General features: G+C 68.2%; 1 protein-coding gene across 3 annotated transcripts in view; it reads left to right on the top strand.

Moving 5' to 3' along the window:
- The window catches only part of RAI1 (retinoic acid induced 1), a 51,622-nt gene extending 41,414 nt beyond the window's left edge, over positions 1-10,208 (top strand). For all 3 annotated transcript variants that reach the window (XM_064520099.1, XM_064520098.1, XM_064520100.1), the window contains 4 exons: positions 2,137-7,783; positions 8,716-8,809; positions 9,000-9,049; positions 9,392-10,208. In XM_064520099.1, the coding sequence (XP_064376169.1) occupies positions 2,153-7,783; positions 8,716-8,809; positions 9,000-9,049; positions 9,392-9,406 (5,790 nt within the window). In that variant the 5' untranslated portion in view covers positions 2,137-2,152 and the 3' untranslated portion in view covers positions 9,407-10,208. The remainder of the gene's footprint in view (positions 1-2,136; positions 7,784-8,715; positions 8,810-8,999; positions 9,050-9,391) is intronic.
- The last annotated feature ends 1,844 nt before the right edge of the window (positions 10,209-12,052 follow it).

Genomic DNA, 12,052 nt, shown 5'->3' with positions numbered 1-12,052 from the left:
ACGTCCCGCTTGCCCCCGCACCGGGTGCTTCCGCTCAGCCTGGCATCGTCCCAGCTGTTTGGAAAAGTAGTAATAATAATAAAAGAGAAAGGGAAGAGGCTCCCTTGCAGCAAAGGCCCTGTGTTTTCTCAGGCTAATTTTGTTTTTCAAGCCGCTTCCCCATGCAGCAGTGGGGCCCTTCTCTCCCTCCAGCTTTCTCACCGCCGCTCGGGGCTGCCCCACGGGCTCGGGGCTGCCCCACGGGCCCGGCTTTGGTTTCGCTGCCTGTGCTGCCACGTGGCCCCGGCCTCGGTGGCCGGCCGGGCGGCTTTCGGGGCCGGGGGGGCATTAGGAGCTTCGGTGCCGGGCTCACCAGGTTTAAGTGCCCTGTCTTGTCTCTGCAATATCTGCTTTAACTGCATCCAGCTGCCCACGTGTCCTGGGAAACCCGGAGGAGCAAAGGGGAAAGGAAGTGGAAAGGGGCTGCGGGGTCCTGGGAAGGCGACTGGTGTGGGTGCCTGCGGGTGCTGGGGATGCTCGTGGGTGCTGGGGTTCCTGCGGGTGCCCATGGCTGCTGGAGATGCCCGTGGGTGCTGGGGTTCCCGCAGCTGCTGGGGTTCCTGCGGGTGCTGGAGTTCCCGTGGGTGCTGGGGGTTCCCATGGGTGCTGGGGTGCCCGCGGGTGCTGGGGGTGCCCACGGCTGCTGGAGATGCCCGAGCCCGAGCGCTGCCGCCGAGGAGCGGGCCGATGACTCCGAGCTGCCCGTGGCAGGGAGATGCCCTGTTAAAAAAGGAAAAAATAGGAAAAGCCGAGCCTGCGTGCGAGCCCGGCAGGTGGCTGGTGTAATGTGTCAGACGCGGCCGCCGGCAACCAGGCCGCGCTCCCTTCCCCTCCCGAAAGTCGTTTCCTTGATAAATACGGCGGGGAGGGGGCTGCTGGCTCTGCAGCGCGGCGGTCCCCAACCCCTGCAGCCCCCCGGCCACCGCCGCCGCCGAAACGGGCTCCCGGCCCCCCCGAGCGCCGGGGCCCTGCGTGGCCGAGCCTGCTGGCAGCGCGGGGCCCTGCGAGCTGCTTATCTGCCCGCGGGATCGCGGCCACGGCCCAGGTGCTTCCCGGCACCCAGTGCAACGGGGCCACCAGGGGCGCGGGGGGCTGCCGGGGGGGCTGCCGGCGGGGCGCGACGCAGACCCAGCAAGGCGAAATGCCGTTTTTTTGCAGCAGAGCCAGCGTTTCTGTCCCCCCACGCTGCTGGCTCCAGTAACCGTCCCCGTAATTAGCAATGCCAGCGAGAAGCGGGGCGTCTGGGGTTTGCAGGACACCAGCGTCCCTGGGGAGGGCGAGCGGGGGGGGCAGCGGCGGGGGTGGGAAGCAGGGGGAAGCCGGCGCGGCGCAGGGGGTCACCGTGCCGCGCAGCCGGGCGGGGAGATGGGCGAAGGGGGGGTGTTTGCCTTGCAGGGCCGGGGCGGGTGGCAGAGACGGGGAGGCTGGGCTGCCCCCAGCACCGTCAGCGGGGCAAACTGCAGGGTAAGAGGAGACCGCTGGACCTTAGGCATCATCCAGCGCGCAGGCGAGGTGATGTGATGCAGGGCGATGCAATGCCCGGGGATGCAATGCGGGGCGATTCCAGGGGATGCAACGCAAGGCGACACGATGCAGGGTGCTGCAGGGCGATGGGAGGCAATGCAACACCAGGCAGCGCGACACAGAGCAGTGCGAGGCCGTACAACACGCGGCGACGCGATGCAAAGCACCGCGAGGCGATGCCCTGCCAGGCGGAGCGATGCAGGGCGATGCAAGGCGATGCCACGCAGGCGATGCCGCGCAGGACAAAGCGAGGCGATGCCCTGCCAGGTGATGTGACGCAGGGCGATGCAAGGCGATGCAATGCCAGGCGGTGCCATGCAGGGCGACACGAGGCGATGCCCTGCCAGGTGGTGCCGTGCAAGGCGGTGCAACGCCGGGCGATGCAGCGCAGGGCACAGCGAGGTGATGCAATAGCAGGCGGCTGCAGAGCGGTGCGAGGCCGTGCAACGCCGGGCGACACGGGGCAGCGCGGGGCGGCACGGCGCGGCGGCCCCCTCGGCACGCGCCCCTGCTCCCCGGCCCGCCGCGGCAGCGATGCTTCATTTGAATTCTCGCCTCTCTCTCTCTTGGCAGATAACAAGCCCGCGCCATGCAGTCCTTTCGAGAAAGGTGTGGTTTCCATGGCAACCAGCAGAGCTACCAGCCGACTTCACAAGATACATCACGCCTGGAGAATTACAGGCATCAAAGTCAGGCAGGGCCGAACTGCGAGCGGCAGAGGCTGGTGGCGAAGGAGTACTACAGTCAGCAGCAACTGCCGTACGCGGGCTATGAGAACAGCGCCGTGGAGAAATACCACCGGGGAAATAAGCAATTAGCGGGCCAGCAGCTGCCAGGCAGGCCGGCCTTTTCCAATTACGGCGTGCAGGAGAACAGCCCCTACCCTGCCCGCTACGCGGGGGACGAGAGCCTGCAGGCGTGGGGCGGCCAGCCGCAGGCCCTGCCCGGCGGCGTGGCCAAGTATGAGGAGAGCCTGATGAAGAAGACGGCGGCCGCGGCGGGCGGGCGGCCGTACCACGAGCCGGCGGCGGCCCCGCTGCCCTTCCGGACTCACTTCCAGCAGCAGCAGCAGCAGCAGCCGCCCGCTCTGCCCTACCCCAAGCTGCAGAGGCCGAAGCTCCCCAACGACGTCTCCTCGCCCATGCCCTTCTCCCAGAGCCCCCACTTCAGCCAGCACTCGCAGTCCTTCCCCGCCTCCTCCACGTACTCGTCCGCGCCGGGCGCCGGCCAGCCGGCACACTCCTACAAGAGCTGCACGGCGCCCTCGGGGCCGCCGCAGCACGAGCGGCCGCTGGGCACCACCGCCGGCCTGGCCCCCGCGCAGCGGGTGCCCAACCTGCACGGCTACCAGGCCAACCGCCTCGGCTACGAGCAGCCGCCGCAGCCGCCGCCGCAGCCGCCGCCGCAGCAGCCGCCGCCGCAGCCGCCGCCGCCGCAGCCGCAGCCGCCGCCGCCGGCCTTGCAAGGGAGGCATCACGCCCCGGAGGCCCTTCACTACCAGAACTTAGCCAAGTACCAACATTACAACCAGCCGGGCCAGACCTACTGCCAGGGCGAGGCGCCGCCCGTGAGGACCCCGGAGCAATACTACCAGACCTTCAGCCCCAGCGCCAGCCACTCGCCGGCCCGCTCCGTCGGCCGGTCCCCGTCCTACAGCTCCACTCCCTCCCCGCTGATGCCCAACCTGGAGAACTTCCAGTACAGCCAGCAGTCCCTGAGCACGGGCGCCTTCCCGGCCGGCATCGCCGACCACAGCCATTTCATGCCGTTGCTGAACCCGTCTCCGACCGACGGCACGAGTCCGGACGCTCAGTCCGGGAACTGCAAGAACTTGCAGAAGGAGAAAATCCCCGAAAACCTCCTGTCGGATCTCAGCTTGCAGAGCCTGACGGCGCTCACCTCCCAAGTCGAGAACATTTCCAACACCGTGCAGCAGCTTCTGCTCTCCAAATCGGCCGTGCCCCAGAAGAAGGGTATCAAGAACCCAGCGAGGACCCCCGAGCAGCTCAAAGGGCAGCACTGCAGTCCCGAGAGCAGCACCTACTCTGCAGACCAGGTGGGCACCCCCCTGTCCGACCCGCTCAGCACCCCCCAGTCCGTCCACGCCGAGACGCAGGACGCCGATTATCTCAGCGGCTCGGAGGACCAGCTGGAAAGAAGTTTCCTGTATTGCAACCAGAACCGCAGCCCTGCCCGCGTCAACAGCAACTCCAAGGCGAAGCCCGAGTCGGTGTCCACCTGCTCCGTGACCTCCCCGGACGACATGTCCACCAAATCGGACGACTCCTTCCAGAGCATCCACGCCAGCCTGCCCCTGGAGTCCTTCACCAAGTACGTGACCAACGAACGGGACTGTCCCCGGCTGCTCCTCAGCGCCCTGTCCCAGGAGGAGCTGGCCTCCGAAATCATCGTCCTGCAGGACGCCATCAACGAGAAGGCGGACAAAGCCTGGGCCAACTCCCCCATGCTCAACAAGGAGGCCACGAAATCCCCCTTCCACCTGGAGAACCACAGGCCGTGCCTGGACTCCATGGTGAAGGGCGCCTGGCCCAGCCAGGGCGACTCCAGCACGCTCACCGAGCCCCTGAAGCTGGACAAGGCCTCGGGGGGCAGCGCGGGGAAGGACTTTGGCGAGGAGGTGTACGAGAGCCCGCAGGTGGAGTTTGCAGCCACCGAGACAAAGGATGCGCTCAAAGACGCGACCTCGCTGGCGTTCAACTCCAAGCCCAGCATCCCAGCTGCTACTTCGAGCTCCGGGGCTGCCAGCTACAGCTGCTATTCGAACACCACTGCCAACTCGGTGGGGTCTGACAGCGCCATGGAGCACTTCGAGTGGCCGGAGGAGAGCCTCGGCGAGTCGTGCCTGAGGTGGAAGGAGCTGGGGACGGGCCTGCAAGCCTCGGACCTTTCCAAGGGCTTGTTCCCGAGCAAATTGGTGGGGTCCTGCAAGGAGAAAAAAAATGCCTGCAGCTTGGATCTGTGCGATGGCGAGCAGCCAGCCAAGAGCGAGCAAGCCAGGGACTTCAGCCAGCAGGCGATGGAGGAGGAAGAGGAAGAGACGCTGACATACGACGAGGCCACGAAGGCGGACAGCGAGCGATGGCTGCAGGACACGCGGCACTGCTGCTCGGGCGGGGACTTCAGCGAAATCCCCATGATTTCATCGCCAGATCTGAAGGAGTCGGACCTGGAAGCGGAGGAGTACTCCTCGCTGTGCGAGCTGGCGAGCTCCGAGCCCAAGTCGGTGATTTATGATGCCTCGCCGCCGAAGCCCCCGGAGATGTCCGCCGTGCTGTCCTCCAGCGACGTGCCCGTGTCCGCCGAAGAGACCGTCACCACGGTGGAGAAGGAGGGCTCGGCCCCCTCGTCGCGGTTATCCGGCCAGTCCGTGATCCTCCTCGGCCCCGCCGTCGGCACCGAAACCAAGGTAAAGAGCTGGTTCAAATCCTCCCTGCCCCACATCAAGCCCGAGGAGGAGACCGGCGGAGGGGACAAAACCCATGCGGAGACGACGGACTCCGAATCGGCCTTGTCAGCCACGGTCAAGAAGCAGCTGCCGCCTGAAAACGCGCTGGGGAAGTCGGAGCCCATCTCGAGGGGCAAGAGCCTCCGCAGCAAGAGAGTCCACTGCCGGCTGTCGGAGGGAGACGACTCCAGCAAAGCGGTGCCAAGCCCGTTTAATGATCTGCCGGCAGCTGGCGGCGTGGCCGGCACATGTGTCGGGCCAGATGGCCCCATGGAAACCCCGAGCAGAAATGCCCACAGCCAAACGCCGAGGTTTCCGGCGGAGGGGCTGCCGGCTCGCATGTGCACCCGCTCCTTCACCGCCCTCATCGAGCCCCGCACGCCGGCCCCGCTCGAGGGGCTCAAAGCCCCGGCGCACCAGGAGAAGCTGGGCAAGAAACCCGCCTGCGGCGTGAAGCAACGGGTGGCTTTCAAGGCCAGGAAGCGCAGCGGCAGGCCGGCCCCCAAGGTTGTCCCTGGCACCGGCGATGCCGCTCTCCTGGTGCCCGGCTTGGTGCCCAACGAGGAGCCGGTGGGGCCGCAGGTGCCCGAGGGGGACGGCCCGGACGCCGAGGACAGGGACCAGCGATCCATGATCCTGCGCTCCCGGACGAAGACGCAGGAGGTCTTCTACACCAAGAGGCGGAGGGGCAAGCGGGCGGCGGACGTCCGGCTCAAGAACTGCAAAACCCCCAAGAAACTCATCTCCAACAACCACCTGCCGTCCGCCTTCAAGCTCACGCCGCAGGGCAGCCCCCACAAGGAAGGCAAGGTGGGCTCGCGCATGAAGCTGCCCAAAGCGGGGCCGGGCATGGGCAGCAAGATGTCCGAGCGGCCTCTGCACTCCCTGAAGAGGAAGTCTACCTTCATGTCCCCCATCCCCGCCAAGAAGAGGAACCTGGTCCTGCGGAGCAACAGCGGCGGCGTGAAGGAGGAGAAGCCGGAGGCGCCCCCCAGCCTCTTCAAAAAGATGCCCGTGGCCAAGAAGGTGAGGGCCAAGCTGCCCCCCAAGAGCTCCGGCGAGGCCGTCTTGAAGCCCCCTCCGGCGAAGGAGGCCCCCGACGTCTGCATCAAGATCACCTCGCGGGCGGCCTTCCAGGAGGCCACCAAGACCAAAGTCCTGCCTCCCCGCAAGGGCCGCGGCCTCAAGCTGGAGGCCATCGTCCAGAAGATCACCTCGCCCAACCTGAAGAAGTTCTCCTGCAAGCCGGCGGCCACCGCCGCCGCGGCCACGGCGGCCGCCTACGGCACCTCGCTGAGCCCCGCCGGAGCGGACCCGGAGCGGGCCGTGAAGCACGGCGGCGTGGCCCCGGCCGTGGGCGACGCGAGGCTGCCGAAACCCGCGGCGGCGCAGAAGGCGCCGGCGGCCCCGGCGGCCGAGCAGCTCTGCCGGAGCGCCGGCAGCCGGGCCTTGAAGGGCAAGCTGGTGAACGGCAAGAAGCTGCCCGCCGACTGCTTCCAGGGCGAGCCCCGCGCCCCGCCGCCGCCGCCCCCCGCCAAGGCCGTCGCCCTCCTGCCCAAGAAGAGGAACCGCAAGGGCAAAGCGGCGGCGCTCGGCGTGGCCAAAGCGCCCCTGGACAAGCGGGCGCCGCCGGGCCCCGCGCCGCCGGTGCCGCCCGGCCCGGGCAGCGTCGACGAGGCGCCGCGGGACGGCAAGAAACCAAAGAGCGAGGACAAGGAGGCGGCGGGCGGCGAGGGCCCCGAGGGGCGGCCAGGGCCGGGGCCGGGGCCGGGACCGGGGCCGGCGCGGGGGCCGAAGGCGCGCGCCAACCACGCCAACTACAACGGCTACTCCAAGCGGCAGCGGAAGCGGCTGGCGCACGGCAAGGCCAAGGCGGTGCCGGGGCGGTGCAAGAGCCGGGGCAAGCGGCGGCGGGCGGCTCAGCAAGCCCCGCTGCTGCACCCCGCCGAGCCCGAGATCCGCCTCAAGTACATCTCCTGCAAGCGGCTGCGGGCGGACAGCCGGGCGCCGCCCTTCGCGCCCTACGTGCGCGTGGAGAAGCGCGACGAGTTCACCACCGCCTGCACCGTGGTCAACTCGCCCGGCGAGGAGGCCAAGCTGCAGCGGGCCCCGCCGGCCCCGGGGGCCCCGCCGCGGCTCCGGGCGGCCCTGCCGGCCTCCTCCGCCATGCACCTGGGGCCCGTGGTGGCCAAGGCGCTGAGCGCCGCCTGCCTCGTGTGCTGCCTCTGCCGCAGCCCCGCCAACTACAAGGACCTGGGGGACCTCTGCGGGCCCTACTACCCCGAGGACTGCCTGCCCAAGAAGAAGGCGCGGCCCAAGGACAAGGCGCCGCGGGCGGAGGGGCCCGGCGAGGAGGCTGCCCCGCCGCCGCCCCCGCCGCCGCCGCCGCCGCCCCCCGAGCGGGCGCCCCGAGCGGCGGACGGTGCCTGCGTGGCGGCGGCGGGCGGCAAGGCGCCGCGGCCCGAGGGCGCGGCCGAGGCGGCCAAGCAGAGCGCCCTGCGCTGCAGCCCGCGCGGCATGTTCCGGCGGCTGCAGAGCTGCTACTGCTGTGACGAGAGGACAGAGGGAGAGGAGGCGGCCGAAAAGCCCCGGCGGCACGAATGTAACAAGGCCGAGTCGCCGCCGCAGGAGCCGGCGGGCGACACGCAGGAGCACTGGCTGCACGAGGCCTGTGCCGTATGGACGGCTGGGGTGTACCTGGTGGCGGGGAAGCTCTACGGGCTGCAGGAGGCCGTGACGGCGGCGGCCGACGGGGTAAGCGAGCGGGGCAGGCCGGCCCCGGGCCCGCGAGCGTCCCGGCGTTGCGGGGCGTCCTGGGAGGCCGGGGCGGCTTTTCCGGTGCCGCGACCCCACCGGCTTCCCGCGGGCCTCGTGCTGCTGCGTCGCCGAAAAGCTCGGCTAAAACCGTCGGCTAAAAGCTCCCCCCCGCCGCCGCGGGAGGGCACTGATGCCGTTAGGTCGGGGGAAGGTGGCGGGGCCCCTCCTTGGACACGTGGGCACCGTGGGTCGCAGTGTGGCTGGATGCCACGGTGATGGGCAGCTGGGGAGGGGAGGCGACGGCCCTGCCCGGCTCCTGCTCCAGGCCGAGGAGCAAGGGCGGATGGAGTGAAGGAGACAGGGATGACGCTCCGGGAGACCTCAGCTCCGGTGTCTCTACCCGCCCCGGTCCCAGCTCCAGCGGCAGGACGGGGTTGCCGCATCGGGCCCTGCTAGAGCCATCGGTGACGGCTGTGACGCCGCTCTCCGGCTCAGAGGGCCGCCGCGGTGCTCGGGCTGCGCGGGGTGTCTCTAACGAGCCCCCCGTTAGCAGGGATGGGTCCATCATCCCGGGGGACCGTGCGTGCTCACGGCACGGCCGGCCAGAGGACACTTCCCTCTCCCCGCCCGCCCCACGGTGCCTCCCCGGAGCGGGAGCACGCGGCTCCTCCGCCACCGAGCCGCGGCACGGCCCCGGCCATGTCCCCTCGCCTCGGCGCCCGCTGCCCCGGCTGGAGCGGCGGCTGGCTCGGGCCGCGCTCGAGGCAGCCAAGGGAGGGGGGCTGCGTGGTCCCGCGGCTCTGCTGGCGCGGGAGGACGGGGTGGCTCGTGCCGGGGTCGCTGGCGGTTCGGCTCCCGCGCGGGGGCTCACGGGCTCTCTCTGTCTCTCCCGCCTCGCCGGCGCTGCTCCCGCCCCGGCGCGTCTGCAGAAGTGCTCGAGCTGCCAGCAAGCAGGGGCGACCGTGGGCTGCTGCCAGAAGGGGTGTCCCCACACCTACCACTACGCCTGCGCCGTCGACACAGGTGAGCCGCCGGCGGGGCCGCCGCTGCCGCCCGCGTCCTGAGTTTGGCCGGTCTCAGCTGATGCTTTCATGCAAACGGTGTTGCTTGTCTCGGTGGGGGGGGGACCGGGTGGCCGCGCGCTCTGGGGCTGGGGACGATGTGCCGCGGGTGCCGGGGCTTCCCTGACCGCAGGCTTCTCCTCTCCTCGCAGGTTGCTTATTAACCGAAGAGAGCTTCTCTCTGAAATGTCCCAAACATAAGGTGAGCGCCGACCGGGGCCCCCCCGTGCCCCCTCCCCAGCCTTGCAGACCCCTGGGGAAGGAGGGGCCCATGGGCAGCTCCCTGCGGGGCTCAGACGGACACGTTGCTCCCGTGCTGGAGGCCGAAGCGCCGTGCTGAGCAGGGGGGCCGGGAAACAAAGCCCCCGCAGAGCCAAGGCCGCGCCAGGGGTGGGAAAAAAGTAAATCCGGTGGGAAGATGGGGCCGGCGGCGTTGGCACAGCGCGAGGCTTGCTGCCCGCTTGCGGTGCCCAGGACCCCGAGGCGTGGGGGGCCGCAGTCGCCCCGGGGCACCCACCTGATGCCGCATCTCTTCTTCCCACAGAGGCAGCCGGTGTAGCGGCCCACCGGGCAGTGCCGGCGTCCCCGAGGAGCGGGGTGCCGGGGGTACGCGCCCCGCCACCACCGCCGAAGCCCGCAGCCGCGAGCGCCGCAGGGGGAGGCAGCCCACGTGGCCGGAGCTGCCATCACCTGCCCCGGGCCACCCCGCCACCCCGGGCCAAGGGCGCCCGCCGAGCCCCCAGGCCGGTTCTGCCCCACCGTTGTGCCCTGGAGCCGCTCCAGGGGGCACGGGAGATCCAGCTCCGGGCTTTCCATCCACCTGCTTGGAGGAACTGTACCCAGAGCCGATCCGGACAGGCACGGAAATCCAACTCCGGGCTCTCCTTACCGCCGGGGAACAGTACCCAGAGCCGATCCAGGTGGGCACAGAGCTCCAGTTCCGGGTTCTCCTCCCCTCCTCCCTCCCCAGAGCCGGTCCAGGCGGGCGCCAGATCCACTTCCAGGTTTTCTCCTTCCCCCTCCTCTGGCCTCTCCCCAGAGCCAGTCCAGGTGGGCAGAGAAATCCAGCTCCAGGTTTTCCCCCCTCTAGGCCCTGCTGGCATCCTGCCCCGGGGCCAGGCCCTGGCAAAACCTGGCCTGGACTTGCCCCCGGGATGCGGAGCCAGGGAGGGAGGCGAGGGCCGGGAGAAGGCATGGCCATGGGGCGATGCCCGCAGGACCCGGGCTCCCTCCGGCCGGTGGGCGCGGAGCAGGCCGCGGCGGGAGGACGGCGTCGCGGAGCCACGGTCCCGGCTGGCGCTAATAACACGTGCACGGCAAAACACAGAGACTCTGTTCCAGGACTACGTTAGCTGCACAGGGGTGGGGGGACGGGGCGGGTGGGGGGGGACGGGGACGGGACGGGGGGACGGGCGGGCGGGGGGTACCGTGTACAAGGGGTCCCGACAATGTTGTCTTACTCTGGAACCGCTGGACCCCGCGCGGGTCCCAGTTCTCCATATCTCACACTGATCTGATCTGAGATGTTGCCTTCAGCAAACCTCATGGTGTCTGTCTGTATATATGTGCGCGACGGAGAAAAGAAAAAAAAAGACAAAAAAAAAAAAAAAAGAAAAACAACGGCCTGCTGTTCAAAACACAACTTTGCTTTTTTGGTTTTGTTCTTCCATCTCCTGTCTCTCTCCACCATGCCCACCCTGCCTCTCCCCCCGCTCCCCCTCTCCAGGCCCTCGCCGCAAAGCCACGGCCTCCCTGCCGGGCCAGGGCCGGGCCACGCGTGGCAGGGAGAGGAGGGACCGCGCTTTGCACTGGCCTCGTGTGTCCCGATGGATGTGCTGTGTCCCCGCCAGGCGAAGGGCAGTCGGCTTGGCTGGCCAGTGCTCGTGGCTGTCTTGGGCTTTCCCAGCGCTGATTCCTCCCTCCTTTCCCCCATCCTGTCGCATCCCTGGCTCCCACCCTGCCCCACCGCTGCATCCCGCGCTGCTGCTGCGCGGCTCCGGCTCACCTGAGCCCTGGGTGCCCGAGCGGCTCCTGCTCCCGCTGCCCGAGTGGCTCCTGCTCCCGTTGCCCGAGTGGCTCCTGCTCCCGCTGCCCGAGCAGCTCCTGCTCCCGCTGCCCAAGTGGCTCCTGCTCCCGCTGCCTGAGCATCTTCTGCTCCCGCTGCCCGAGCATCTCCTGCTCCCGTTGCCCGAGCAGCTCCTGCTCCCGCTGCCTGAGCATCTTCTGCTCCCGCTGCCCGAGCATCTCCTGCTCCCGTTGCCCGAGCAGCTCCTGCTCCTGCTGCCTGAGCATCTTCTGCTCCCGCTGCCCGAGCATCTTCTGCTCCCGTTGCCCGAGCAGCTCCTGCTCCCGCTGCCCCAGCATCTCCCTCCCCAGCACCCACTCGCCCCTGCCCAGCCCAGCCTGCGCCCCGCCACCCCTCGCACCCCTCCATCCCACCCCACCCTCCCCCTCCAGGTTTGCTGGCCAAGAAATGTCTGTTGTTTCAGCAGCTTGCTTTGGACACGGGAGCGAAAAAAAACACACAGAAAAAAAAAAAAGGAAGGAAAGAATAATAAAAATAATTAATTAAAAAAATAAAAGCAGCTCCTGGTGTCCCTGGCAGTGTTGCCTGAAATCTGGCTATTTTTAGTGACATCTTGTACATATGACTGTAAAATGGTAAACCGTGTGTATTATATATTGCCTCATTATATAGTGTATATATATGTATACATATACATATATATAATATATATGAAGACTGTAAATGTTAAGACTAGTGTTCTTATTAGTATATTGCTTCACACTGAAGATTGTGTGTAACAAGCTGTTTCTAAAAGATGTTTATTTTCCTTAAGAGTAAAAAACAGGTCATTGCATTCAGAGCGTCAATAAAGATACAACGATTGTTTTGGAAGTACGTGGCGCCCTGCTCGTGGCCTGTGTTCCTGCGGCCGTCTGGGGACCCCCCCCCTGCACCCCGGGGGAGGGGGCACCTCGGCCCCGCCGGCGTCCTGGGGCCGGGCGGGTGCGTCCGAGGGGGCTGAGCCCGGCAGCATCCCTCTCCCGTGGGTATCGCTCCCCGGACACCGCCGCGCGGGCACGGCAGCACCTCCAGCCGGGGATGCCCGGCCGGTCGGGGGGGGCCCCATGCCCCAGGGGGGCTCCGTGCATGTCCCCAGGTCCGTCCCCCCCCCCAGCCCTGCAATCCAGCACACACCAG

Source organism: Dromaius novaehollandiae, chromosome 14 (assembly GCF_036370855.1).
Source record: "Dromaius novaehollandiae isolate bDroNov1 chromosome 14, bDroNov1.hap1, whole genome shotgun sequence".
In the NCBI taxonomy this organism is placed as follows: domain Eukaryota; kingdom Metazoa; phylum Chordata; class Aves; order Casuariiformes; family Dromaiidae; genus Dromaius; species Dromaius novaehollandiae.
Note: the sequence above shows the minus strand (reverse complement) of the source record. Positions and strands in the feature narration are given on the sequence as shown.